At 37.7% G+C, this 27,351-nt stretch overlaps 2 protein-coding genes across 9 annotated transcripts; one reads left to right on the top strand and one right to left on the bottom strand.

The window, feature by feature from the left end:
- Nucleotides 1-42: 42 nt before the first annotated feature.
- BCCIP (BRCA2 and CDKN1A interacting protein) lies at nucleotides 43-9,841 on the bottom strand. Its single transcript, XM_027459946.3, has 7 exons — nucleotides 9,666-9,841; nucleotides 7,918-7,992; nucleotides 7,240-7,320; nucleotides 6,005-6,097; nucleotides 5,310-5,497; nucleotides 3,787-3,967; nucleotides 43-559 (listed from the first exon to the last, which is right to left on the bottom strand). Exons 1-7 carry the CDS (start codon nucleotides 9,792-9,794, stop codon nucleotides 389-391), a joined length of 918 nt encoding a protein of 305 aa, XP_027315747.1. The 5' UTR covers nucleotides 9,795-9,841; the 3' UTR covers nucleotides 43-388.
- UROS (uroporphyrinogen III synthase) lies at nucleotides 9,397-26,006 on the top strand. Of its 8 annotated transcripts, none has more exons than XM_072039914.1 (13): nucleotides 9,397-9,646; nucleotides 10,429-10,510; nucleotides 12,385-12,473; nucleotides 14,242-14,367; nucleotides 15,158-15,247; nucleotides 16,000-16,083; nucleotides 17,001-17,097; nucleotides 17,829-17,903; nucleotides 19,114-19,188; nucleotides 21,084-21,167; nucleotides 21,648-21,733; nucleotides 23,402-23,500; nucleotides 25,221-26,006. In XM_072039914.1, the coding sequence occupies exons 5-13, from the start codon at nucleotides 15,185-15,187 to the stop codon at nucleotides 25,386-25,388; spliced, it is 831 nt and encodes a 276-aa protein (XP_071896015.1). In that variant the 5' UTR covers nucleotides 9,397-9,646; nucleotides 10,429-10,510; nucleotides 12,385-12,473; nucleotides 14,242-14,367; nucleotides 15,158-15,184; the 3' UTR covers nucleotides 25,389-26,006. The 8 variants fall into 8 exon arrangements, 7 of the variants coding, with proteins under 7 accessions (XP_071896015.1, XP_071896011.1, XP_071896013.1 ...); XM_072039910.1 differs by having other exon boundaries at nucleotides 10,413-10,510; XM_072039912.1 differs by lacking the exon at nucleotides 9,397-9,646 and adding an exon at nucleotides 9,805-9,861 and having other exon boundaries at nucleotides 10,413-10,510.
- The last annotated feature ends 1,345 nt before the right edge of the window (nucleotides 26,007-27,351 follow it).

Raw genomic sequence — 27,351 nt, 5'->3', positions numbered from 1 at the left:
TCTGAACTCATGTAATTATTTTGAACTTCTAACATAAACGTATTTACTAGAAGAAAACATATAGAAGCACTTTTATTAACAAAAAGAGTTGCAGACATTGTTTTGTAACATCACAATATATGACTTAGATCTGGTTAAAAACATTTTGAGCAGTTCTTCCGTTGTTTTTTTTGTACCACTGGACTTTTATTGACCATTTAATGATGATACCAGAGATACAGTATTTTGAAATATTAATTTGATGGGTATTTTTAGTTGTACCAACTACTTGTCTTTTAAGCGTACAGAGGAAGCATTTCAGCAGTACAAAACCGTTAACTCCATAGTAGTCTTCTGAAAATATAAAGTTTTGCATTGCTGCTTTATAAAAAAAACTTTATAGGAAAGTTCATGGAGAGAGATAGTCTTTGAGTTTATCCATAATTGCATTAATTCCATCGGCTGGAACTATCATAACAGTCCGCAAAGGTTTCATTGGTACATCATCAAAGGACCATCGGCCGCCCAAACAGGTGTCACTTTCCTCTTGCACAGAATAGTTGAACTTCAGAAGAGCTTTCTAAGCAACAGAAATAAATGCATTAGGATTAAGCATTTTGATTAGCCTGAAGATAATACATCACCTAAACAAAGTAAAAATAATGATCCTATCATCCACATGCTTGTTAAGAAGAAAAAAATTTCTTCCCTATTCAAAGTCCACCAAAACAACCTACAACAGAATCCACTACTAAGTGCATTAAACTATTTGCTTTTCACCTTCTTTTACAATTCATATTAAACTCTAAAATGACCGACATCATTACATTTTGGTAGCATCAGAATAAAAAACAAAAAGGAAAAACTGACACCCCTTTTTATTTGCTTACTGTGACTCATTTTATATGGTTTTAAAAGAGCATCTCATTCCATATTATTGCATTAAGAAACGTGGACCCTTAGAAGTCATTGCGCCTAATAGTAAATGCAATAGAAATGGTCAATAATTTTATCAATCAATAATAGATTGATAAAATTATTGAGAATTACCTAGAGAATTACCAGATCAGCCACAACCCAGGGGAGAACAGTAAGAGACTGCAGGCAGATTGGAGCCTGCATGGAAGGGGATAGTTTGGTGCAGGCAACATGTGGAAGGCCTGATGGATAGGAAAAATTTACTTAACAAGCATTTCTAGTAGTCACATGAGCCAGTTTATGAAGTATAAACTGAACTCCTAAGGAGAAAAACTAATCTAACATCTACCCTTTGCAGGGAAAGTTAAGTTCCAGTCTCCCTGTAGTTTGGCTATGTACTAACTGTACCTCAAGGCTGTAAATTGAATTTGGGAAGATTGGAAGAGCCATCAAATTAATTGAGTGGCTTTGCTAAAGAACAAACAATTTGAGCAATGGAGGCCCTAAACTTTTAATCAACTCCAAGTCTGTTTGTAATAGAGTTTTTCTTCTGCTCCCTCAATAACATTTTAAGGACCAGAATAAAGCACAGCCAAGCAACTGACAAGTGCAAGAAGGCATCTTTCTGTTTTATTCAGCGCTAAGTATCTGCCTCACTGCATTTAATACCATTTTATGGAAATCTAATTAAGATTGTGTGACTGGGGAGGATATACACTCCAACTCTAATTTATTTAGCACATATATATTCTTAAATTCAGAGACTAATCTAGAAGGATTAGAAAGGAATTCTAATATTACGAGGACTCTAATATCCTTCAGAATGTGTTAAATTATTTTGTTAAAAATGCTAGAAAGACTTACAAAGAAAAGCATGTTCAGTTAGAGTCTACCCACTTGAGTTGGAAATTATTACAATTTAGATAAAAACGTACAATTAGCCTTTAAAACGCTTCTCAAAATAACATAAAAACAAACGTAAAACAGGTCTTCTAGAATGTAACACCTGTGGACACATGGGCATCAAAGGCTTCTCCCCTTCATTTTTTTAGTAACGTTTACACAGAGTTCATTTTCGGTTGGTAAAGCTGCCGTGACAAACACAAAAGGAAAACCCTAAACTCGTTGCTGCATAGAGGCTACAGCGGTACTCCCTATAATTATCCAAGAATGCGCCCAGCTACATTTTTCTTCTTCCCAAGGAATATAATCATAGCCGTATCATAGCCTCTACAGAGAGGAACGTCATGAATGACTACACACGGAACTTGTGCCATTAACCATGATGCATGTGCAAGGACTTTATCCCGTAGGCACTGCCAGAAATGAAGAAACAATGGGCTCTTCACAAAACAATAACATTATAGAATAATATTTTTAAAGCTTTGGAAAAAGAAAAAATAAAAAAAGAAAAAAAAATCAAACACAAAGTTTCTATGCGTTTCAAATTATGTTTTTAATTTAATTTCCTGCATCCTTGCCTTTCTTGATTTCGCTTGTGACCAGAATTGTGTAGGCAGCCTGCCTTGGGAAATTGGAAGCAATATTTTCATCTCAGTATTTTTACACTTAATATTAATATACTTGTTCTGAGTATAATAGAAATAGAAAAGGGAAGTGATTTCTACTTGTGTTGATCTTCAAAGGGCATACTCTGAGCAGTCTTTGGAAATAACAAGCATCCAAAAGGAAATCGACACATCAGCTTTGCACACAATACCAACAACACAACTGCAGAGCTTTGCATCTGTTAAGTTTCTTGGGAAGAATTCTGAGAGAAATACATTTAATTGCATTACTAAATCTAAACAAAGCCTCAACAGCTGTTTTTTAGACATTGTTCTAACTACATTAGAAGAAAAGGAAATGAGATCTGTGTTTTTAAAGTATTGCCATGTACTGAAGGTTCTGATTGAAAGTCCAGCAACAGATCCCTCTGCATTTTTTTTTGGAAACTTTATTCTTTTAAGTGTTTAAAGCTGTGACAAGATTAAGTTAGAGCACCCTGCAAGCTACTACCTGTTGTCTGAGCTGCTGCTCTCAAACACCATTTGTTACGTAGATCATGTTAGCTTAAATCCCTCTGACAAAGCTAACCTGCTCAACCAGCAATTCACAAGCTCACAGCCAGTCTTCTTTAGTCAGCAGTTCAGCAAGTCTTCTGCATTTGCTATTATTCAGATTAAAGACAAGAACTCCGCCATTCCCCAAACTAAAAATGAGCATCAAATTGTTGCAAGGGAACACTAATAAGTCCTGGGACACGCAGTTAAATTCAATGCCCAGATTCATTACCATTTATTCATCCTCAAAATGTGGACATTTCATTTACTAAATTTCAACAAGTCTGACAATTATTACATTCAATTAAGGCTCTTCAACATCGCTACGTAAGTAAGTAAAGAGATGGAGTTAATTCTCTGAGGCCAAGATGCACAGAAAATAACACTGGCTATTTCCCCTGAAGTCTCTGCCTGTTGCAGGCATCTTTTACGTTTTTTCATCCTCCTCATAGCACTGGTATCAGGTAGCAATGCTGCCACAGGCAGAGCGTAGGCAATAGCATTCTTACCATCATGCTAATTGTGACCTGACAGAGATCACATTAGTAAATTTATGCCAGTGCAGAGGGTTAATCAATAGTTTGGACTTATGGGTGCTCGTCAACATCCAGCTGAACATGAGCCAGCAGTGTGCCCAGGTAGCCAAGAAGGCCAACAGCAACCTGGCCTGCAACCGAAATACTATGCCCAGGTATTTAATTAAAAGCTGTATTTAATTAAGAGATATGTAACCATATCTTTGTAAAAATACCTCTCAAAGTGGGTACACCTTTTTGTAGATGTTGTAAAGAAAAACATTTTGAACTAATCAAATCAAGTACGTTACCTCATAAAAGAATTCTTCCTCTGCATTTGCAAACATCAATTCCTCCTTTTGCTGATTTTTCTTCCCTTCTCTCTTCTTAGAATTGCTCTTTGTGGCTTCTGTAAAGGTCTTGCTGATAAGAAGGTAATAATGGCACTTTCCGCACGGTTTGTTTGTTCTCTGTGCTTCCATCAACTCTTTCCTAAAGATAAATGAATGTTTACAGGTACAATTTAAAAATAAATGTTTACACACACAATTTAAACCTTCAGCAGTGTAAAAGTAAAACTTGTGATGTATTAGTACAGAAAGCATATTTGTACTGCATTCTATTCTTTACTGGTGCCTCAGAAAAAAAATTTGTATACGCATTCCTAGTACTTAACACACTATTTGCACTTCAAATCAATAATATAAGGATGTCTTTTCACCTCCCTCTGCCAACATATCTCTTTTTTCCAGAATATTGTTCACAGCAAAGAAAGTATTTAAAAGGATCCGAAGTGCAGCTCTCCTTGAAATACATCACTTTATCGCTTCCATGAGGAGCTCTAACAGCCAGAAGATATTCTTGCCCACCCTTGTGTTACACATTATCACTGCAATGCTCCAAAACCACTACAGACAAAGAGATGGAACAGAATTTGAGTTGTGGCAAGCGCAGTCCTAGTATTAAACCTCAAGATCAAGTCCTTAAGTACCTCATTTTTTAATTTAAAAACTTTACTGACTAACCCTATGTGTTTTTTTCCATACCAAAGTAGTAATTCCTTGAAGGTCTATGTTATTGTTTGAACAATCCATAACAGCAGCCAACCTAATCTAATTTCTAATCTCACCTCACAGAAAGGGGAAAAAAATCACATACATCTTCATTCAATTACTAGAGTTCCTTAACCAACGTAATTTCTTGGTTCTCAATGTGGCACAAAAACCATATAACATCATATCACAGCTGATTTATTTACTTGCTCTCACCCAATCTATGATGTAAATACAAGAATTCAAGAGATCAACCATCACCTAACCTGCTTCACTCATTTGTCCCAAATTAATCAAAATATTGCATATGGTTTTCATGAGCCAGAACTTATCCACCTGGTAAGACTGTCCCTCAATCCAAAACTTCAGTTCCAGAGCCAGATGATAACACACAATTAGAAATATCCAAGTTGATCAACATTAGCAAAGTTACAATTTTTAAATTTTCCTAGATCAATGTGAAAATAATCTACAATACAAAGAGAAACTATAACATACACATAGCTATTTCTTTAGAGGAAATCACTTAAAAATATGTGCTGTAATACTATCTTAAATGTATTGAAGAGTTTGAAGAGCCTGAGGATAGAAAAAATATTACAAAAACACAGAGGAAATTTCATCTCATATGAGATGAAAATCGTTTTTTCAGTTCATGTCTTACTTATACCTATAGTATCAGTTCTCTTAACATAGTTCCATATAAATAAGATTTCTGAAGAGATATGAAGGAAAAGTACTGTTCAACATCACATTAAGGAAAAAAAAAAAAAACAACTTACTGAAGCTGCTGGTGCATGGGCAAAGCAATCTGTGGTGGTACATTAATGAATCTTTCACTTAGTAGTAAACCCACGGGCTTAGTATCATCTTTTAGGAGCTTATCCAGTTGTTCAACTACATGCTGTTCACAATTTTTCTCACACCGGCTTAGAATCAGCTCTTTGATTTGTTCAGCACATTGTGTACCCTAGAATCAAAGTGTCCATTTTCGTTACGTTCACACAAGAAAATTATTATTCACACAAGAAAATCTTGATAGTGAACTTCAAGAGAATATTCAACAGGTCTATCAAAAACTTCCTTAAGTGGTTCCTAAAGCACTGTACAATGTCCCTGAAATTATTTACCAACCCTGAAGCTGAGGGCAAGCAACAGTTCTTAACTGGTAAGAATGCAAGTAGGAGCTACAACATCAGTACATTCAGCAGCAAAATCTGAAATCTGCAAAAGATGAAAGTGAAGAAATACAAGAGGATGACAGTCCAGTTGCCCTGGAACTACTTGTCACACCTAATTTTAATTATCTGCTCTAATATTAGCTTAATGTTTGACCTTCAGCAAGTTATGCTGGACTAGATCTAAAAGAAAACAAAAATCAGAATACTGAACCAACTGTCTATGCTTGTTATACAAGGCAGAAAAGCAGAACAAAGCCTCACTTACGACAGCCTAGAAGTTAATCAGGAATACCAACCTTCCTTTCAGTTAAGTTTAAGAAGCTTATAAAACCAAAGACTTCATCATCGTCGTCATCATCATCACTGCTGTCTTCTTGAACTTCTGCTTGCTGTTTAATAAAGAAAAAGCAACAATTCATATTGACATTCTATTTCCACTCCCAGCAGCAAAAAGCGTTCTTCTTTCTAGAAGATGCTCTGCAGATGACAACCATGTAGGTAATCTGTACCAACACACAACCTACAAATTCTGGTTATGGTTATGAAAGTGCCACATCATGGAATGGCTCTGTGTATTTAGAGCCAGCTACCTAGAGCAAGGTCATGCATCTTCTACAGCAGGATCTTTTGAAAGGCACTAAAATTTGATAGCTCATATTTAATATGCAGCTTACTGGTATAAGGGATAGCACTACCTTAAACAAAACATTTTTTTTTCAGTTTCTAATGCAGAGGAATAAACCTACAAAGCCTTAAAAAAAGAACACAGAATAGAGCTTTAATAAGAAGGGCAAGAAAAAGGTCAACAACACATTAAGAAACTTGGCCAAGGAATAGGGGATCATGCAGTTGTAACATAAGGATTATGTTAACCTTGGGCAGAAAAACTGGTGGCACGAGAAAAGGAAAAGCATAGCAATGACACAATGCAACCAGGTACCATGGCATAACTGTGTCCTGCAACCACAGCTTGTCTGGGTTTGAAAGGAACAGCACCACGAGATCCCAAGCAGTACAGTACTGAACAGCTTCCTTGGCCAGCAATAACTCAAGAGTCTCTGCAGAGTGCCCCACTGACAGAGGAAAAGGAATTCAGGGCTTGCTTCAGGGTCCTTTCCTACACCCAAAGAATTCTGCAGACTACTAAGGAAACCACAAGAAGAAATTGCACAGCGGATATTTTTGGTGTATACTTCTGTATATCCTGAGAACGTAGGGGAATTTTAAGATCCTATTTCTTACTATAACAGAGATACTTCAATGTTATGACTCTACCACACCAAAACTCATTAAGAAAACTGAAGAGACTTCTGTATGCGAGAAGAAAGCAATCAAAAGAGTAAATCAAATTCCTTGCTTGATTGAAACTAGACACAGAAAATCTCACCTCCCATAGAACAATTATTCTCAAAGCAAGAAAGCAACCAAATTACAAACAATATTAAAGACGGGAGCCACTTCTGGAAGTGTGTTATTTTATTTCAAAGTAAAAGGTATTGTGCCTAATTTACAAAAGTGATTTCTATCTTACCTTGATAATACTTCCGATATGATTCTGTTGTATTAATATATCCGTTAACTCAGCAGTGTTAACAGGAGCTTTGAGAAACAACTGGAAAATAAGAAACAAGTATTAAGATGTTTTAGACCTGGTATTATATCATGGGCCACTCAGCAGAAAATAAAGTCAGAAATTTCTCTAAGTTGTTATGCAATGGTGTGCACCTTCTTTTAATTTCCATTTAGCGGGGTTTGTTTATTCCTACAATGTGATACCATAAAGACCAAAAAGCAGCTTCTTAAAAGCGCTTGCTCCTTGACTCTTCACAAGCTGGCATTTTGTGTCTTCAGTTTGGTACGATCTGAATAGTTGCTGAGCTTAAATTTACAAGAACAAGAAGAGCCAACAGAAGACTGGATACTGCCGCACTGAACACACACATTTAGAGCCTGTAATTTATAAAAGGCACTCCAAAAAGATGATTAACACTGAGTGAGGTTTTCCAGGCAGCAACTAACATAATGAAAAAGGAAGAACTATACATACTGTGGCCTACAGATCATTTGGTAAAGTTCTTGAAACTGTGGTTTACTACACATTTAGTAAAATGGGGGTGTATTTAATTTCACTATCACGGTGTAACTATGAACCCATAGAAGTAATGTGAACCAACAGCTCTGTGCAACTCTACTACTGAAACCAAAGTACCTGTTGAAGTAACTTCTTTATCCCGCTGTAGTCATTGTCGGATATTGAATGCGCTTCAAATTCAATATTCACTTCCTACAAAGAAGAAAAATGCAGAAAATCAAACATACTTGGCAGGAAGCTCTATCAAAACAAAGCTAGATCGTAGGAACTTGAAGAAACTTGAAGTAGTCAACATCAGAAATTGATCTTATTTCCATCTTTTGGTAACATCAGCCATTTTACACTTTATCATTTTTCTGTATTCTTCAGAGCGCACCTGTGAAAGAAACTTTTTAAAATTAACTTTAAATTGCATTGTAAACAAACCTGTAATGCTTTGTTCCTGCAATCCGGTTTCCATAATTACGCTTATTATAACCACGTAGACTCTTAGTGTAAAGAAGTTTGACCCAGTCATTTAAAAATTTTAAAACTGCAGGATTGGAGCACAATGATGGAAATGGAGCACAAATTGGCTAAAGATGAACTTTTCTGCAGACATTTAGACTATTACAACCAAAATCATGCTGCTGCTATTTCCTCTAATACCAATGGAATCATTATCCCTCTCTGGAAGGCTGTTTAGTAGACACACAATGAGATTCAGTCAGGGCAAAACAAGAACATGGACTGTACCTTCTTCCAGAAGGAACGTGGTGCATCCACCAAACCTTCTCCTGGTATTCCATATTATTAGTACTACCTGTCAAATCTGTATTGCCTACTCGTATTTCTGTTCACGATCATCCAAACTGACTTTGCTATTTAATTGTGGGGTTTCATTCCACTTTCTGAGCGATTCAAACAACCGAGCCTTACTTCTTCACCCTTTAAGACTCATAACTCTCTCTGATCCCAAATCAAGGTCATGGACTAGACTGCCTGCTGGGAGAACAAGCTTAATAGCATATTTACAATGCAGAAAACAGGTACACAACTCATTTTGAAATGAGGAAGATGAAAATCAGGAGACTCACTGTGACATATATTCTGACACACAGAAAACATCCTCAAAGGCCCACTCAAACAGTGCTCTGAGGCTCAAGAAACTTCATCCACAAACACCACCGTATAAACCACCGTTCTACCAACATTATGTAGGAAAGCTACATAACACACTTAAAAAATGTGTAAGGTCAAACTAAGTCAATACCCATTTTATGTGGCATGTGTCTCTAGCAAGTGGTAAATGTGCTTTTTTTGTCACATTAATGTGACTGATACTAACTTTCTATTGTGACAGCTTAAAAAAAAAGTATTTTATTTAAGCCCTATAAAAATGAGAAATTGCCTGATCACCCTGAACCTGTAATAATGTTCAAAGCTGGGACCCAATCTCCCAGAAAGGAGCCCCCTGCCCAGTGCTGCGTTCCCTGTTTGTGCAGGTACAAAACCAGAGCTCAGGGAGGAAATCAACACTGGTATTGGTGCCTGGTGCGGGTCTTTTTTTCTCTAAACATACCGAAATTAACGCAAATCGGCGCACACGTGTGCTGAAGGCGCTCCTTGGAAGCAGCTGGCAGTGGCTCCATGCAGGAGCTCGTTTAGTAGCAGCACCACTCGCTGCAGCCCCAGCGAGCACAGGGGTGTCCTCAGCGGTATCCTACAGCCTCCTTCTATCGCGACAGACCCCCCTGCGACGACAATCGCCCACCTGGAAGCGCAAACCAAACACTCCCGGAGAGAGGCAAGGCTTACACGCTAACCACGAACCGGGGGGCGAGGCGCTGCCCTGTCCCCCCCCGAGGTACCCGGGCGCCACTCACCTCCTCCACCCGCTCGTCCTCCGAGCCCGAGCCGCCCGAGGACTCGGTCTCGGAGCCCGATTCGGACTCGGAGCCCGGCTCCGGGGCTGGCGGCTGGGCCCGGGCCCGGCGCTTGGGCGGCGTGGCCATGGCGGGGCGGCGCAGGCGCTGCGGGGCCGGAAGGCGGCGGGCGGTGCTCGGGATGGGGCTGGCTGAGGTGGGACGGGGACGGGGATGGTGTGGGGGGGGGGGTGTGGGGAGATTAGCGGGGTTTGGCTCGCTTTGGGAGGGATTTGGGGCTCCCCTGCGTGCTGCTGGGGTTGTGTGAGCACAGGGGAGCGCTTCAGGAAGCCCTGGGGTGTGTTTAGGAGGAGCCCGAGCTCTGCTGAGGCGCCTAAAATTGTCCTGTAAATGTGTCCTTGTCACCCCTCTGCTCCAGCCACCTCCATGCCAGCCTGCTCCTGGCAGGTGCAGGGGGTGTGGGAAGGGGTCTGGGGCCAGAAAGCAGGCCTTGGTACTTGTGGTATAGAAATTTCAAAAGAAATGCCTGAGCACAGAATTGGAGGAAGCAAGTGCTTCCTGCTTGCGTAGAGGTTAATTCCTAGGCTAGCTAGGGGTAATGCTGGGCAAACAAACAGCAAAGGTAATAAATTGAAGCGTAAACACCATGGAAATACAGTCTTCCTAAACAAAAATTGAAAATGCGGTGAAATCCTTAGCACTAAAAGTATAAAAGTGGCTGTTAACGTTTGAACCTCTTTAATGCAGCTCATGTTCCGCGTAGGACTTTGGGTCTAGTTGATGGAAGTGGATGAAGCTGCCTGAAGAGGACAGGGCTGCTGCTGACCAGAAGCACAAGGCCTGAGGTACGATTTTGGCTTTGTGTGCACAATCTGCACAGGTCAGAATTTGTGTGAGCCTTTGAGGTGTCCGTGGTGGGTGCTTCTGGTTTAGTTGTTGATGTTTTGGTGTGGTGGGGGTGTTGAGAGCTGTATTTGCTCTGGAGCAATGCCAAAATACAAATGCTGATCCATAGGGAGAGAATTCAGTGTGGGGAAAGACAGTACAAGTGCCTCAGTGGGGCTGCGTGCAATATATACCTGCATACAGTTCTCTGTTGTATGTTTGAAACCGTATCAGTCAGGAATCATGCTAATTATCACCACTACTCCTGGTAAAAATCCATGATGTAGTGGGAAGGCTGAGTTCTTTACAGCTCCCCTGGACTGGCATATCAGGGAACCAGTTTTGTGGTTGGGTTTTGTGATATAGACACCTAAATAGCAGAAATTATTCTTTTTTTGTTTGCATTTAATGATATGTGTATATTACGTTAACTAGGACTTAGTAGATTTTGGAAACATGATTCATAGTAGCCTCACAAGTAATCCTTTTTACTTCTCTGATTATTAAACCCAGCTAACTTCTGTAGAAGAATATTGGTAATAAATATGTAGTATCAAAAACCCTAACTCAAGGTTTTTCCAAGTTTTTTTTTTTTTTTTTTTTTTAACATGTCAAGGGTGTCTCGAAATTTATCTCCATTTAAGCTTAGGATGGAACAGACAATTCCTTCTACACTTGGCAATCAAACCTTATTGTGTGGCCCATACAGTTTCTTACAATCAAAGCAGGGTTAGAGAGTTCAAGATACTTTGCAGCACTGGGTGTCACCCAGAAGCAGAAACAAAAGGACCCATTTATTTCTTTTTACAGGCTGTCCTCTGTCCTAAAGCTAGTTTAGTTAATTTGGGGAGAGCTTTTCAAGTGAAAATAACTTGCAGAGTTCTACTCTGTAGCATGGCTTTACATTTTAAGAAATGGCAAAACTGTTCTAATAGGACAGAATATTTTTCTAAGGGAGCAGGGACTTGGAGATAACACAGCTAATAATCAGCTCTGTATTTTAACTGAAGGCACAGTGATGTTGAATTTTACTGTTCAATGCTGTGAATGGGAAGCATTTCAATGATGTCTGTAAGCATTAATAGTGCCCTGAATGCACAATGTGACCCAAAAGTACCCTTCTTCTAAATTAAGTAATGTGGACTAAGAGAAATAGCACCAAACTACTTTGAGCCTTCAGTCACAAAGAAATGCCTCAGAAGTTCAGATCACTCTTCTGGTTTCTTATCAGAGCTAACTGAGTGGTTCCCTAACTTCAGACTGGCCAATACAAGCGTTTATCATCTTTTGTGTGTGCATTTGCTCAAGACAGAAAATCTGTTGTCCTTTTATTAGCTGTTTGCAAGCCTAATGGGTTTTAAATGGTATTTTCTTAACATTTGAAAAGCAATCATTGCAGCGTTGTTATTGGCACACAAGCAAACACTGTGCTTGTTTCCTGAGCCAAAAGTGGGAGGCCAGCATCATCCTATAAACTTGGCAGTGTAAAACTTACTAAGGTTATTCATACACATTCTCATTTCCAGATGTAAACTGGGCACCCTTTGACTCTGCAAAGTCCATGCATTGCTCTAAGTAGAAACTTTTTATGGTTGTTTAGAAGTTTATGCATTCCTCTCAATATACCCATTTCATTTATTATTATATTTAATCAAAATAGAAGATCTCTAAAACATATTTTCAGCAATTCATAAAAACTTGCATGTAATTTTTTTTCCCCATAAAATCATCCAGCTTGTGATGCTTGCTCCCTAGTGGAGTTTTAACCTCACCCTAGAAATGTATATTGACGTATTTTGGTTTGAAACTGACCAGGTGCGTTTGTCCCTCTTAGATATCTGTTCAGCCTTCTCTCCTGCCTGCCTGTTAAGACATCACTTTACCTGGATTCACAGCGATGTGAGCAGTGTTGGGACACAGCTGGTATGAAAATGGGTTTGGGTGGGTTGTGGCCCTAGTGCTGGGTGTGCCAGCCCTGCTTTTTGGGGATGGGTGTGTTCCACTGTTTTCTGTGTGGTCACACCTGCTACCAAATGTGTGTAACCTGTCTGAACTGCTTGGGCAAGAAGAACAGGATGGTCTGAGAGGCTTATGGCTGCTGAAAAGGACACTGATTTTTCAGCAGTAATACCAGAAGCTCTCAGGGGGTACCTGCTGATCAAAACAAATGTTATTCATGACTCTACAAACTTACAGATTCCCTAGTTCTAATTCAGTCTTCTATTGGGCACTTGCAGCCCCTTTTTGGTGTCAATAAACAAGCTGCCTTCTGGCAGAATTGAAAATAAGCCAGTGGCTTCTAGCAGCCTTCTAGTGGTTGTGCAGTCTTGCTCCTTTTATAAATAAGCCAGATGGCTGAGTCTAAAAGGCAGTTGTATGATTTCTTTGTAGAGCAGACAGCTAGGTAATTGCACCTTGCAGTAGTAGTTCATGATATTTTGTAATTATTCTTTGGTTTCAGTATATGTTTTCTATCTGGGGTCTAAGTGAAATAATTCATTTGATTATTGTAACTCACCTTGTTAAGCATGGATGTTTACTGTGGTAAGTAATGAATAATAAGAAATGGGTAATAAGGCATAGATGGGAAGTTAATTCATTTCTAACTAAAGAAATAATCAGAGCTCTGCTTTCCCCAGGTGTACCTGAATAAACTCTCATGTCATCTGGGGTTTTTATTATAATACCTTCGGAAATCATTCTTTCCAAAAAGACTTACTTAATCTTATCCTTCCAAAGTGCACAATATTTTTATTTTTTTCTGTACATCTACATTTTGATGACTTCACAACATTGCTAAACACTAAATATTTAGCAATGTATACTTTGGAAATAGGAAGGTTGGGCTGGAGTAAGAACTTTGAATGTAGAAACAGAATTCCATGGTGCTATTAGACTTTAATAGTACTTGTAGGTGTATGGTGCTTAGAGCCTAAACACTGCAGCTGGAGTTGTAGTGAAGATTGTTAGTAACTTCAGTATCACAACAATCAGGGCTACAAAAAGCTGCCTGCAAACTCTGTTCACAAGCATGTTGGATTTTTTTTTTTTTTAAATACAGGCTATTACAATCTTAGTGACTGAGGAAAAGCCACTTAGGGCTACTTAGTTAGGCTTAGTAGCAACTGGATACTCAGAAGTGTTTGGGAATCTAAATCTTGAAAGCCATGGGATCTATTTTAGCATTTGCTATAGGTTGAAATCGGTGAGAATTGTACTTTTTGAGAATATGACCTCTTCCTCCCCTCCTCCCCGAGTCCTTGTTTCTTTTTCTGTGTGTATTTCTAATGCTGCCACTGACTTCACTGGGTATTTCAGAACTGCAGAGCCCAAATGGTTCCCATCATGCTAGTTTTGAGTACTGGAAGTCTTATAGAAGTGGGCTCTTCCATGTCTAATAATAAGGTGCATGGAATTAAACTCTTCAATTATGAAACGACATTAACCTAGGTTAAAAAAAAAAAAAAAAGAAATTTAAAATCCACAACATGACCGTACTATGACAGTCAGGTACCGAGTTGCTGGAGGTAGTTTGCTTTAGATGCCCTTTCACAACCTGCATTTTGCAGTGATTCTGGCTGTAGAGGGATGTGTGATGCCAGGCTTGTTACTTGTACCCAATCTGTCTTAAGCTGCCTTTTCAGAGAAAAGTGTTTAAATATCCTTTCAGAGACAAAAATTGTCGAAACAGGTGGTCTTGGTCTTCGAAGTCCTGAGGATTTCAATGCATCTCATGCACATGAACCAAATTTAAGACGTTCTTTACGTCTGAATACTTGTACTTGCTCTTCTTAAAGGGAATTAGCAGCAACATAACGTAAGTAATTAAGGTAAATGTGCAATTATAGAATAGATCCGTTTGTTTCTATTAGTCCATTTGTTTACTTAAATGCTTGTTGGATTTTCCTAAGGGTTGTAAACCATCACTGAATTCAGCACCAGAGTCAAATTTTAAACTGAGAACCTTCTTGCATTTTTCCGATCTTCCATTTTAATGGCAGAACATATTTTTTTTAAGTCTTGCTTTGTTTACTACAGATGTATCAAAAAAGGCATATGAATAATATGTACATTATATTCAGATATGTAAATGTGTGTGTGTATATATATATGCTTGTTTGCATTAAAAAAAAGTGAAATGCTGTCCTGCACATGCTTGCCCCCATGAAAAGGGTGAGAGACCAAGTCATCCAGTTATATCACTTGAACACGCAAACTCCCTACGAGGAGCATAGGGTTGAAACTGGCACAGAAAAGGATAGAATAGAACAGAATATGATAGGATAATGTTGTTACAGATAGGAGCGTATTATATTGCTGAATGTGACTGTATTGTAAGGGTTGTTTCTTCCTTTGCAAAATATTTTCTTTCAAAATTCATTTTCCTTGATGACTTTCATTGTAGTTTCTCCCTTAAGCGGTGTTATCTAAAGCCAGCATGTTATTTTCTGGTCTTATCAGGGTGGATATTCATTCCCAGAGAATGTACATTAACTGCTTACTCATTGTATAGACAGCAGTGCAAGTGTTAGCAGCCCAGTTTCTTCTGAAGCTGAGCTATTAAAGTTGCTCTAGATCTAATTTAGATTTTTTTTATTGTATTTCAGAGTTCTTTTGCAATAATTTGGTAAACAATGAAGGTTCTGTTACTGAAGGACCCCAAAGACAAAGATTCAGGACCAGATCCGTATGTTAAAGTGAGTAAGCTTAATAAAAGTAAACAGTTGTGTCATTTCACTATTGTATGTTATCATTCGGTTTGTTAAGATAAATGAATCTAATTTTTCAAGTGAAAAAGCTGCTTGAGCAAAATTAGGAGTGCATGTCTGAAATTACAGTATCTTCTAAGAAAAAACATGCTAGCAAATTGGCTGTTAGGAGAAAAACTACTTCAGTTATGGGAAACTGATACTGAATTCAGCAATAAAATTTGCAGCACAATACTGATATTAAGACTGATTAATACTGGTATCATTCCAATTAATATTGGTTACATTGGTGTGATAGTTCTATGATTACAAAAAAATTGGTGATCTTAACCAGAAATGTAATGGGCAATGGAGGCTACATGTTGTTGCCCTTTCTGCTGTAGACTTCGTGGATGGGAGTAGTTTTTGCTTGTGAAAACAGTTCTATTGACTTCAAGGAATTACAGAGATGTTCAAGAATATTGGCAGGGTTAGTTGATTATTCCTCACTTAGGGAGTTCAGGGCTATGTGCTGATTCCTGCTGTAACTACACAGTAGGAGACCTTAGTTTCACAGCTGTTTGTTCAGAATCATGCTGTAATATTAAATCTACTAATGTAGATTCACTAATAAAAACAAATCAGATACCATTGTATTTCAGTTTAGGAAAAAATACTTCTGCTGACCTAATCAATTCTTTGAAAAAATATTTAAAATGTAGAAACTTATTTCAAGAACTGTACATCTTTTTTTTCCAAAGGAACTAGGATTATATGGACTTGAAGCAACTTTGATTCCAGTTCTGTCATTTGAATTTGTATCTCTTGAAAGCTTATTTGAAAAGGTAAGTTTTGAGTTATTTGGGTTGTCTTATTTAGACAGAGTTTAGGGCATAATTGCCAAGGTGCAGTATTTTACCTTGATTTAATACTACTGCTGCCCGTTTAGTACCTCTTTATTTTTCTACAAAATATTGTACCCAACAACAAGTATGTTGTTGATATTTGATAAAGAAATGAGTTAGAATAGCAAGGATAGATTTTCACAGGTGGTGTAGCATTTTGTCACAGTGAAAAAGTAGTTTGTGACAACTAAAACTTAACTGAGGTTCACCCTTAACGTTGTGCTGAAGTTGTGTACTGCATCTCCTATGTGCATGGAATAAAACTGTATAATTGCTGATTTCTTTGCTTAAAGTTTTTATTTCATTTTAATATGTTGAAAAGGTTTTCTGAGAGATGTTACCTTTACTGAGAATCTCCATCAGCATTTAATTCTGTTAGGTGTTTAAATGCATACTGTGATACATTCACAAGTGACCCCTGAACACTTTTCTGTTTTTGTACTGATCTTTGAGAGCACGTTGGTGACCTTAACTGTTTTTTGAGTGGGCAGAGGGCAAGAAACAAGGAGCCGGCTGGGCAGTACCACAGTATTACTGCTTGGGAAAGTAGCTGACTCTTCCTGTGTGAATTTGGAATACTTCCCATGTTGTTCACCTATCCCTAAGCTCATTTCAGTGAGAGGGAGCCTTACCTGTTCCTACTGATTTTTCAGTGTTAATATCACACAGGAAATACTCAATATTTGTATACATTTATCTTGTAAATGTCCTGCTACTGGTAGTAATCAAATATTTGCCTGTTTCAGATATTTATTGAAGCTGCTTTGTTGTTCACAAGATTATAAAGAATTGATCAACTTATATTTTTAAAATGTATTTATTCATTTTTACTTCTTGTATCTGCTGTTTATAAATAGCTCTCTCATCCAGAATCTTATGGGGGCCTAGTTTTCACTAGTCCAAGAGCATTAGAAGCCATCAAGATATGTTTGAAAGAGAATAGTAAAAGTGAAGGTAAGTGCTTATTTATATTCCTTGTTCTTTCTGTTTCAGTATTTTGTGAAGTTTGTCATTTTATTTCACCCATCAGAAGCTGTTTGGAGTACTCCTTTTGGAAAAGAAAATACCCTATAGCTCTTTCGACATCATAAAGGCCTCATACTAAATAGAGCTTTTAAGGGATTGAATGTTGGGTTTTCTGCACTTACACTGCTGTTAGAGATGAAAGGATAAAGCTTTTGGTGTAAATTACTAATTAGCGTGTGCTAGCTTAGCCTCAATCTGTTGTGGTTATCTTTGAAGCTACAAAGAGTTATACACAATCTCATGGATGAGCAGTATTTTGCTGCAGTGCCTGGTTTTGCTTACTAAACAGTACCCTCCCTTTTAAGGGAGGTGCTTGTTACAGAAACCAAACACTGCTGCTACTTGTGTAATTCATTTGAAATCTTACAGAAAAAGCTATTTCTGTGTTGCATATAAAACTTCTAAATTGATTTAAACATTAGCTAAAAAGCAGTAAAGAAATGGTAGTATGTAGAAACCAACATGTCAGTTGTGAGGAAGAATCCTGCAGAGTGCTAAATACAAATTGGCATACCAATGAGAATACATTAAAAGTTCATTTTGTACATCCCCAGATTTGCTGGAACATGTATTGATGTATTAGTATTCTGCTGTACTTGTATTTGGGCTTCTGTTTAAATCTACACATTACACATGTGCTTAAACTTAATGTTTTACAGCCTGGTCAAAATCTCTTAAACAAAGATGGAATACCAAACCCGCATATGTGGTAGGAAAAGCTACAGCTTCTCTAGGTAAGCTGGACGTTGAATTAAGAAGTCAAATCTGTTTAAGTACAATTTTTGGAGTATGGCAGCTATTCAAGGGGGTTCAGAAAAATACAGGTAAGTTTCACAAATTGATAGTTTGAAAAATAGATAATGTGTCTACAGGTAAGCACGTACAGATCACCATCTGGTCTCCTAGTACCTTTCTTGTAATTTGATGGTAACTACTCCAAAAATTTGGTCAAAAAAACCTGTTCTTAATTCCCAGATTATTTTTTATTATTCTCAGAAATGAAATTGGGCGACAGGAATTACAGCATAATTGTCTGAGATAGAAGGAAATTTTTGATACTTATCTTTCCTTCTGTTTCATTTGCCAAACAGAAGTCACCAGTATGTAATCCACTGACTTCAGTGGGCTGGCTGCTTTATTTGCCTTCACACTGGTTTTAATCTGATGCAATATAAACTTGATGCGCACGAATAAAAATTCAGTGTAGCTTTTAGTTTGTGTGAGACTTTCTTGTTGTAAAATTGCATTGAGGCTGTACCTCCCTGCTGAGCCACACAGGAAACATCACAAAAAACTATCATTTGAGAATTTTAAGTCTTTGTTTTTCTGCCTCTAGCCCAAAAATAATTTGGGTAAGTACTGGCTAACTTCATAAGAAGAGTTTTTGCAGGCAGGCTGCTGACAACACTGGATCATATAATGGTGACTCCTAGCAACCATCATGAATCAATCAAGTCTAAGCCAGATCAGTTAACTTGTCAGGGATTCATATCATGCCTATTAACTTGCTTAAATAACAGCAGTGTTAAACTCTGTAGCAAAGGCAGAAATCCCACCGGAAAAATCTCAGAAAACAGCAATAGCCTCACTGGGAAGTGAGCTGCAACCAAACCATGTCAGGAACTTAAGCCCATTCAGCATGGGCAGGCAGTGTTTTTTTTTGTTTGTTTGTTTTTAACCACTTTAGGTATGAGAGTTAAACTTTACAAAACAGCCTTGCTATCCCCAGAATTCTTCTGTATTCTTCATACGTGTCTCTAGAGACAAAATTGAATCTTTCATAGCATGTTACTTGTTCAAATGCTCAGATTTTTTGTTTTCAAAGTATTTGTGTGCTTAGATCAAATTAAGTCTCCCTTTCCACCCCGCATGTTTCTGTGACTGTGAGTCTGAATTACTCTTATTGAATTGTGTTGCTGTTGTTTTTGCTGCTTTTGGTTATAGTGGAAGAAATTGGTCTTTCCCCACAAGGAGAAAAGACTGGAAATGCTGAGAAATTAGCTGAATATATTTGCTCAAGTAAGTATCTAAAATCCTCTACTTAAATTAAGCTCACGTGCATTGTTTATTACATACAAAGTCAGGTGTACCTTGAAGCAGAGAAGTATGTACTACATAATTCATCATATGTGGAGTCTTTGAGTTCAGCTTCTGGGGAATACTAGTGTTAACTCTAAAAGATAATAAACAAGATTTTGAAATCCCTATTAAAAATACTAATTTACATGAAATCTTAGACTCCATAATTGAATACTATAAGACCCAGTAGACAAAGTGCTTTTTTAACGAATGGTCAGAGCTGTAATGATTTGAAGTTGCTGCTTAATCATGATTTAAATGATTCTGACTGTAGGTGTGCTGATTCTCTGAACTTTGAATGACCTGACTTTCTTTGCTTCAAACCAGCTGATGCTTGGTTTCACCAAGCCATAATTCAAAGTAGACAAGGGGAACTCCTTTTCTCAGAATGAACATGCAGTTTCAGAGACAGCTAGTTTTTAGCACCAAAGGAGAGGGGTTCTGGAGTGGTTTTGAAGAAGCAGCAGCTTCTGATAGCTGCTAGTGGGAAAGCAAATTATATGGTTTACAGCCTTTCACATAGAATATCTTGAGCAGAGGACAGTTTCTTACAAGAACACTGGCGAACTATAGAAATTAACATGCTGCTTTAGCATTTTCATTATCCTTACAAAAATGTCTTAAAAAATCCTTAAATCTTTTATTATAAATCCTTAAAAATCCTAGAATACTGCAACATTTAATTAAACTGTGTTAGAGTTGAGTGTCTTCACTCAACCACTTTTCTCATGTAGAAATGTGATCTCACTAGGCTATTTGATTTCATCTGAATTTTCCCTAGATTCAAAACGTTCTTCGTTGGCTTTCAGAGCCCTAATATTCATTTTGTTAGATTATATGTAGTACTGAAAAACTTTCCAAAATAATTAACTCATGTGAGAGCCCTAAAATCACCAAATTACTGAGAATCTCATATAATAACAGTGCTATTTCATTCTTCCCAAGCCTGGTGTTGGCATTCCCCATCATTATTATGTTTTCCCTTTCCTGTGAGTGCACTCAGGGTGTACAGAGTTAGGACGGCTGCAGGAATAGAGGTGTAACCCAAGAGACATGTATGAATAGCATTATCTGGTAGCATATTTTTTAAGCAGAATTTTTCTCCTCTGATAACTTATTAGAAACATAGAAGTCCTGTGGAAACTGCATCCCAGGTGTCATATTCTACAAGAGAGAAGTTATAAACAGGACCAGAAAAGTCCTCCTTACAAAATAACCAGGGGAATTTCATGTGTAGGCAGTGCAACAATAATTAAATCTGTTCTAATCTTAAGAAGTAAAGGATAAGAGGACGTGAGGATACCCACTTCCACTATAGTGTTGGAAGTAGAACCATTCTTCCTTGGGGAAGTAAGAAAATACTTTCAGATAGACTGAAACTTTCCAGCAAAGTATTTCTGTCCTCTTCTTTGACTGCCTGAATATTCTTTTATAGAGAGTGCTGTCATGTACAAAGTGGGACTGAAGTTTTAAATATAAGAATTGGGGAAGATTGCTTCTCTGAGGGAAAAGAGATAAATTGTGCAGTACTTGTTTTTCTTTGTAGAATTTCAAGGGGAATAGAAATGTACTTTATCTTTAAGATCTTTTTAGACAATGTATTCATATTATAGTTATGGAATATTTTTTAATTTACATGCTAAGTAGCTCTGTCCTCTGAATTGTGGATGCAGTTGCACTGCAAATGTTTTCAGCTATTTTAGGGCTGTGTCTGGTGAAACATACAGCATTTGCAGCAGTGTTCAATATTTGATACCTTTTAAAATGTATTAAATCTATCACGTTTGTTCTCTATTAAAAATGTTAGTTAACTGTTTTTGTTCCTATATTTACAGGAGAGAAGGGTAATTCATCATGCCTGCTTTTTCCTTGTGGAGCCCTGAAAAGAGAAGTACTTCCTACAGCACTTAAGGAAAAAGGTTTAACATCCATTAAAGGCTCATTAAATTAGTCAGTTATGAGAGAATTTGTATCTAGAGATTTTGAACCAAATTTGAATAAGTAAAAATTAAGTTTTCTATTATGTTATATAGAGGATGGGAGTAAAAACTGAGGTTGGAGTGCTGTCCACAGTGCTGGGACTGAGCTGTAGTATGGCTTGAGCAAGGTTCTTTGCCTTAGTTCATCTTCCTTCTGTGAGAAGGAAAAAGACTTATTCACACAAATGTTGCAGGACTTGCTACTTTTTCCTAACATGCATCAAGGTCTTCAGGTTACTAAAGCTTTGTGTCTGCTATAATTGATAGCAGAAATAATTAGGAATCCTTCACACATTTTTTTCTGTATCTTTTTAATCTTTTTAGCCTGAAATTTAAGTGCAATTAGTATATTAGTCTTTTACTGAAATAATAGAAATTAATGAAATACTACTTAGCTATGCACATCTATTCTGATTGCAGGCATACCTCTGGAAAGCCTTACTGTATATCAAACAACAGAACACACCAATCTCCAGGAATCACTGAGCAGTTATTTCTCACAACAGGTATTGGATGCTGATGTATCCTTTCACACATTGTCTAACTTCCAGAAGATAAGTAAACTTCAGAATCACTGAGAAATAATGGCATAAAAAATTACGTATCCACTTTCATCCTTTGAGCTGGATGACTGTTTTTTAGATAACAATGTCAGAAATTACATTTAGTGAAGTTGCTTTTCGAACAGGATTTTTAAATTATTGTTACTCTGATATTTCTGGACAGCTTTGTAACTTTGTAGGGTGGAAAACTACTGTTGGTTTTTGATTCATAAGATAAAGCCCTGTTCCTTCTCTGATTATCCAGTTTATTAACATGGATCTAATAGAAGTGTTAGAATTCCAAGCTGTTGACAAACACTGAGTTACATTTGCTAGAATTTTCATTATTTTTCTCCTTTGAAAACTGTCAAATGTCACTAAGCAAGGATCATTACATAGTAAAAGATTTGAAGCTAGTAATAATTGGCTTTATTTTGCCAGATTGGCTTTTTGAATTTTCCATTTGTAAGAGTCTACATTATATTTAGGATTAATTTTATTCAAAATGCAGCCTTTCCTTCTTGGAGAAACTTGGCCTGCCTGAGCATGTTGCACCTCTTTTTAAAAATCTATGCATTAATGTCTTGTTAAATTACATATTGATTTTAAAGTCCTTTTTCAAGAGGTCCTAAGAGGCCATGGCATGGGCTGTCTAGCTGATACATTGCAACATCCTGCTATTCCTAGGTGGATATTACAATTCTAATCCCCATGGAACTTAGTTTATACCAGTTATAAAGTGAGTCAGTAGTAAATACATATTCTGTAGCTTCCTGAATGCTTCTTATGGAACTCCTTACTTGCTGCAATTATATGTTAGTTTCAGTGTGAAGCTATTAAAATGTGTTTCTCATGAGCTTTTTGGTTGTCATTAACTGATGATATTGTGGTTATATAGTGCCTGGATAGCTGATACAATATGACAAGTATTTAGCACTTTGAGACAATGAACAGGGCTGTGTTGAACTATCATTCTCTTCTCTATGAGCTAAGGCGAGCTTCCAAGTCATGCACCGTAAAATAACAGCAGATGTAGAGCTAGCATAGCCTTCTAGCCAAACAGAAAATCATGATAAAGAAGGTGTCTGCTTCGGGTCTGCAGGTGAGGAGCTTGGGACCTTCACACCAGACAGAATTTTGCAGAATTTTCTCTTGGCTACAGAATGTTCCTGCTATCTTAAGGCAGCCTTGTTCTGGGAGAGAAAGCCCTCCCGGTGCTGTGCAGTCTTAAGCCAGCACCTCATCTTTGTCACAGCATCTCTGGGTGGGCAGAACTTAGGATAAACAACATGAGCTGGGAAACAGGGAAAATATCCAGAACTGAGACTGTGAATGGATTTAGGGAAATAAATTGTCAAGCTTATTTTTCTAAACAGGAAAATGAGTATGGCTGCAGAAAAAAAATCAGTACTTTTATCACCAGTTTGTGTGACAAAGTATTCAATTAAAGATGCACCTGGATTTCAGCTGACTATCTGCACCACAGGAAACCCTCTTTGTTGGTTTAACATCTGTTTCTCATCAACAATGAAAATTCATCTCTGTATAGAGACAGAGGCTTTTATGGAAGTGTACTGATATTATGCTGGAAATGTGAGAAATCTGTGCTAACCTGTGGTTAATTTTACTCAGGGAATTCCAGCAAGTATTGTGTTCTTCAGTCCATCTGGTGTCAAGTTTTGCCTCCAGCACATTCAGAAGCTATCTGGGGATTTTATCAACCATGTGAAGGTACTTTTTCTTTTCAAATGGTGGTGAAATACAGTAGGGTATAAGCTTAGGTTGGGAGACTGAAGGAGAGGGAAGCTGTTACACCCTTTACAAACCTCTGTTTTCTACCAAGAGTGCCTTAGACCAAAAAAAAAAAAAAAGAAAAATACAAAGTCTGGAATGGGTAGGACTGTAAGAGTAGTCTCTAGCAATCTATGCAAGTTAAATAGAGGTTAAGAGTGCAAATTGTCTGTAGAGAAGCAGCAGTTTACCTAGATGAAGATTGCAGAACACAAAATTTGCGAATTGTTTGAAAACTGTTTTGTGTTGAGAGTGTGGAGGACAATGCTGTGTTTGTTCACAATACAAAACCAGCCATCATAAAATAAGCACATGGAATATATGAATGCATTATTTCTTGAAAGTGTTCAGATATCTGTGTTAAATGTGAAGTAACGATCTGAAAACTCACAGAATAATTCACTTCGGGGAAAAAAAAAATTGTCAGTTAAACCTAACAGAGCAATACCCTGAGAAATTGAAATACGAATTTCTAGCTTACATTTTTAAGACAATAAGTCTGTGCATGTCCTGTCACAGTATTACATAAAATGAGAGAAAGCTAATGCTTTTGCTAGTTAAGAGTCAGAAGAAGCATGTATTCTTGAATTAGGAACTGCTTTAGGCTCCAAGGAGAAGAGTTTGCATCAATATTACTTGACACATCTTAGTGATCCTAGGAATTAGTACAGAAATTCTAGGAAAGAAGGAAACAAATCATTCTGTAATAGGCTTCCTTAATAGCAATTAGAGATGGAAAATAAATAATTCAAGTTGTAATGTCCTTTAGAGTTATGAATATATAACCATGTGTCTCATTGTAACATAAAGAGGAAGAAAAACATCTTATTGTACAGGATTTTTGAACTTTCTGTTTACATAAAGCGTAATCCCCTTGGGATAGCAGATAAGTTAAAAACTAGCATTCCTCTTGTGCCACTGAATTCCAATAAACTCACTAAGCTGGTACTGGCACCTACAAATCATGTACCTTACATGTTTGTTGGTAGATTTCAGTGTGGGGGAAGTAAGGCCAATGGCTGGATCTCAAGGAAGCACACAATACTTCTGTCTTCAGCAGCACAAGGTAGCTTGTAATGTGATTGTCCTTGTTTGTGTGTTCAGCCTAACCGCAGATGGGCTATCACCTGCACCCATCGAGCTGTTCACACAGTATTCCTTGTAACTTCTACTTGTTCTGCTTTCTTATTGGCACGCTATCTTATTATGTAGCTGAGAACTCTTTTTTTATTTAAAAAAAAAGTTTCACCTAGATTTATTTTTACCCAATAACTTGCCCAGTCTCCACTGGGTAAAGGCTTTATCTTCTAGTCAAGGTGTGATTAGTTTTTGCTTGAGTCAGCAACTACAGGCTTCAGCATATTAAAATTCCTCTCACATTTCCTGTTTTTTTTTTTTTTTTGAAGTAACAACTTTAAATGTTTGTAATGGTGGAAGAAATAATATTTCCTAAGTAATTTCCAAGTAGCTCAACTTGTAGGTAGTTTTTTGTACTGAGAATCTTCAACCAGATGGGTTAGTACAGTTCAGTAAGCTCAGGCATGCAAGCTGATATACTGACAAGGTCAGCAAATAAAGCAGGATGTGTACCTAAGTCCCTGTTAAGAGCTTGTATCATACCTGCCTACGCTAATTATAACTGCAACCAATGTCACTTCAGTTTGCAGCTATCGGTCCAACAACTGCTGAAGCCATGGAAGCAGCAGGAATTCCAGTAAGCTGTACTGCAGAGAGTCCAACTCCCCAAGACCTTGCTGCTGGGATCCAAAAAGCACTTCGCCTACAGAACTGCGCTTGTTCTAAGAACACAGCACGTATTTCAAGCTGAGTGTGGTTCCTTAGAAGGCTCTTAATTTTGTAGACCTGTTATCCTACAAGAAATTGTTTGGGAATATGCAATGCTGTCCTTGTCAGCAGCTTGTGAGAGCAGCTCGCATCTAAATATCTAAGAAATCTAGAATTTGTCCAGCATGTTTTAAAGCCTCTGGCTATTCCCCTTCATCATGTGTGCAGTGTAAATATTTTGTGCAGGCATTCCTGGAAAACTAGCTGCAAGAGGCTAATCTGCATCAGTGTTGACATTTCAGGTTGAGTGTGTTACCTCAGGTATCTCCCCCTAGTACACAGGTTCTCATTCCTGTGCATAGTCAGCTTCATATGCACATCTATTTCTTTTGTAAAAGAAAATCATACAATGAAGTATATTCTATTTTAAAGCTTACTTGTTTTGTGCTTTCAAATATTTATATTAAAATGATTGTAGATCCTCACTGGAATAGGACAATTCCTGGAGTAAAGTTGCACTGTGTGGAGCTGATAGCAGGTCAGTTATTGACACTTAATATCCCTACAGTACAGGGTCTTAAAAATTAGGTTTTGATTTCTGTTTCTGTAAAGAAGGGGGATTTATTAACAGAGAAATAAACTGGCTTGTCATTGTTAATAATGGTGTTAGAGTTGTCTGATTTGGTTGCAGCTTATGCTTTAATTGTTTATCTGTGAAAGGAGAAAAAGTAATCCTATTTAGCATAGATGCTACCTTCAGCCAATGCTATGAAATTCATAGAAGATTTAAATCATAATGCATTCAATTATAATCCTCATGAAAGTCACTTTTGTTGTTAGTGTAGTGCTAAGGTTCATAAAATAACAGAAATCCTTATTTGCTCTAAGTTTTTATTAGCTTAATTCTGAGTATATGACCTGAATTTCCAATTAGGTAAGAAGCTTTGTACCTAGGATAAGAGTTAATCTGAACCCAATTATGTTAATATAAACAGAAATAATTTCAAATTGTATATGTGGGTTCATCAGTCAGACTGGGCACAATAACACAACCATTTTGAAGCTTTATGAAGCAGTTTGGTTTCTTGAGATGAAATAGGATCTCAGAAGTATAGTAATTGCTGGAAGATAATGTTGAGCAGTGGGAGGAATATTTCATCATTAAAGAACATCCTGTAGGATCCGGGGATCGCTATGGTAACTGGATGGAGCTGCAGGACTCTGTGCAGACATGCCCCCGAGGAGAGAAGGAAGAGAATGAACAAGAAGCAATTGTTGACTTTCTCTGCCACTTTTTTAAGGACGATTGAAGTTAAGCTGTTTAACATTCAGATGCAGCTGGGTAGTGTCATTACAACATGGAGTGTGCAGAATTGTTCATCTCTGCATTCAAAAATAAATCCCCAGCAGACTGGGAATTTGGAAGTCAGTTCAAGTCCCCTGCAGTACTGCTCACATCTGTAGTGTTGAAACAAGACAGCTGGAGAAGATTTGTGTGAGCTAGTGCTTAGGGGCAGAAGGAGGAGAGGTAGGGTCAATCACAGAAGAGCAAGAACTGGAAACAAGGCATTCACTTGGGCTTGTGCTTCCTTGTATTATATGGTGAATACCTCTGGTATCTAAGTCATATCTAGTTATTTGCCTTGTTCATCAGCTCAGGCCCTTTCTACAGGTCTCTCCAGGAGATACAATCTGTTCCCATCATTTCCAAGTAAGACATACTTACCACATTTAATATAACACCATAAAAGAACAGCAAAGGCCTCTGACAGGAAAGGGGGTTGCCTTACATCTGCCTTGACCTATAACAGCAAACAAGATAATTTGGAAGACTTGATCTGAACTAGAGGAGGTTGATCTAAGGGGGGAGGCAGAGCTGGCATTTACTGAGGAAGTTGGAGGCTGTGCAAGCTTGCTGTGACTCAGCTGACATTGCTTTGCTACCCTCAGCTCTGATTGTCATGAACATGCTGCTCCTACCCCTCCTCACTGCCAGGCTGCCTGAG

Source organism: Anas platyrhynchos, chromosome 6 (genome assembly GCF_047663525.1).
Source record: "Anas platyrhynchos isolate ZD024472 breed Pekin duck chromosome 6, IASCAAS_PekinDuck_T2T, whole genome shotgun sequence".
Taxonomy (NCBI): domain Eukaryota; kingdom Metazoa; phylum Chordata; class Aves; order Anseriformes; family Anatidae; genus Anas; species Anas platyrhynchos.
Note: the sequence above shows the minus strand (reverse complement) of the source record. Positions and strands in the feature narration are given on the sequence as shown.

Excerpts from the sequence above, each read along its gene's own strand:
- BCCIP (XM_027459946.3), bottom strand. The coding sequence starts at position 9,794 with ATGGCCACGCCGCCCAAGCGCCGGGCCCGGGCCCAGCCGCCAGCCCCG. Across the intron at positions 7,993-9,665 it reads AGGACGAGCGGGTGGAGGAG|GAAGTGAATATTGAATTTGA; the intron begins GTGAGTGGCGCC and ends TCTTCTTTGTAG. Across the intron at positions 3,968-5,309 it reads CCCATGCACCAGCAGCTTCA|GAAAGAGTTGATGGAAGCAC; the intron begins GTAAGTTGTTTT and ends ATTTATCTTTAG.
- UROS (XM_072039914.1), top strand. The coding sequence starts at position 15,185 with ATGAAGGTTCTGTTACTGAAGGACCCCAAAGACAAAGATTCAGGACCA. Across the intron at positions 21,734-23,401 it reads GCAGTTATTTCTCACAACAG|GGAATTCCAGCAAGTATTGT; the intron begins GTATTGGATGCT and ends AATTTTACTCAG. Across the intron at positions 23,501-25,220 it reads ATTTTATCAACCATGTGAAG|TTTGCAGCTATCGGTCCAAC; the intron begins GTACTTTTTCTT and ends ATGTCACTTCAG.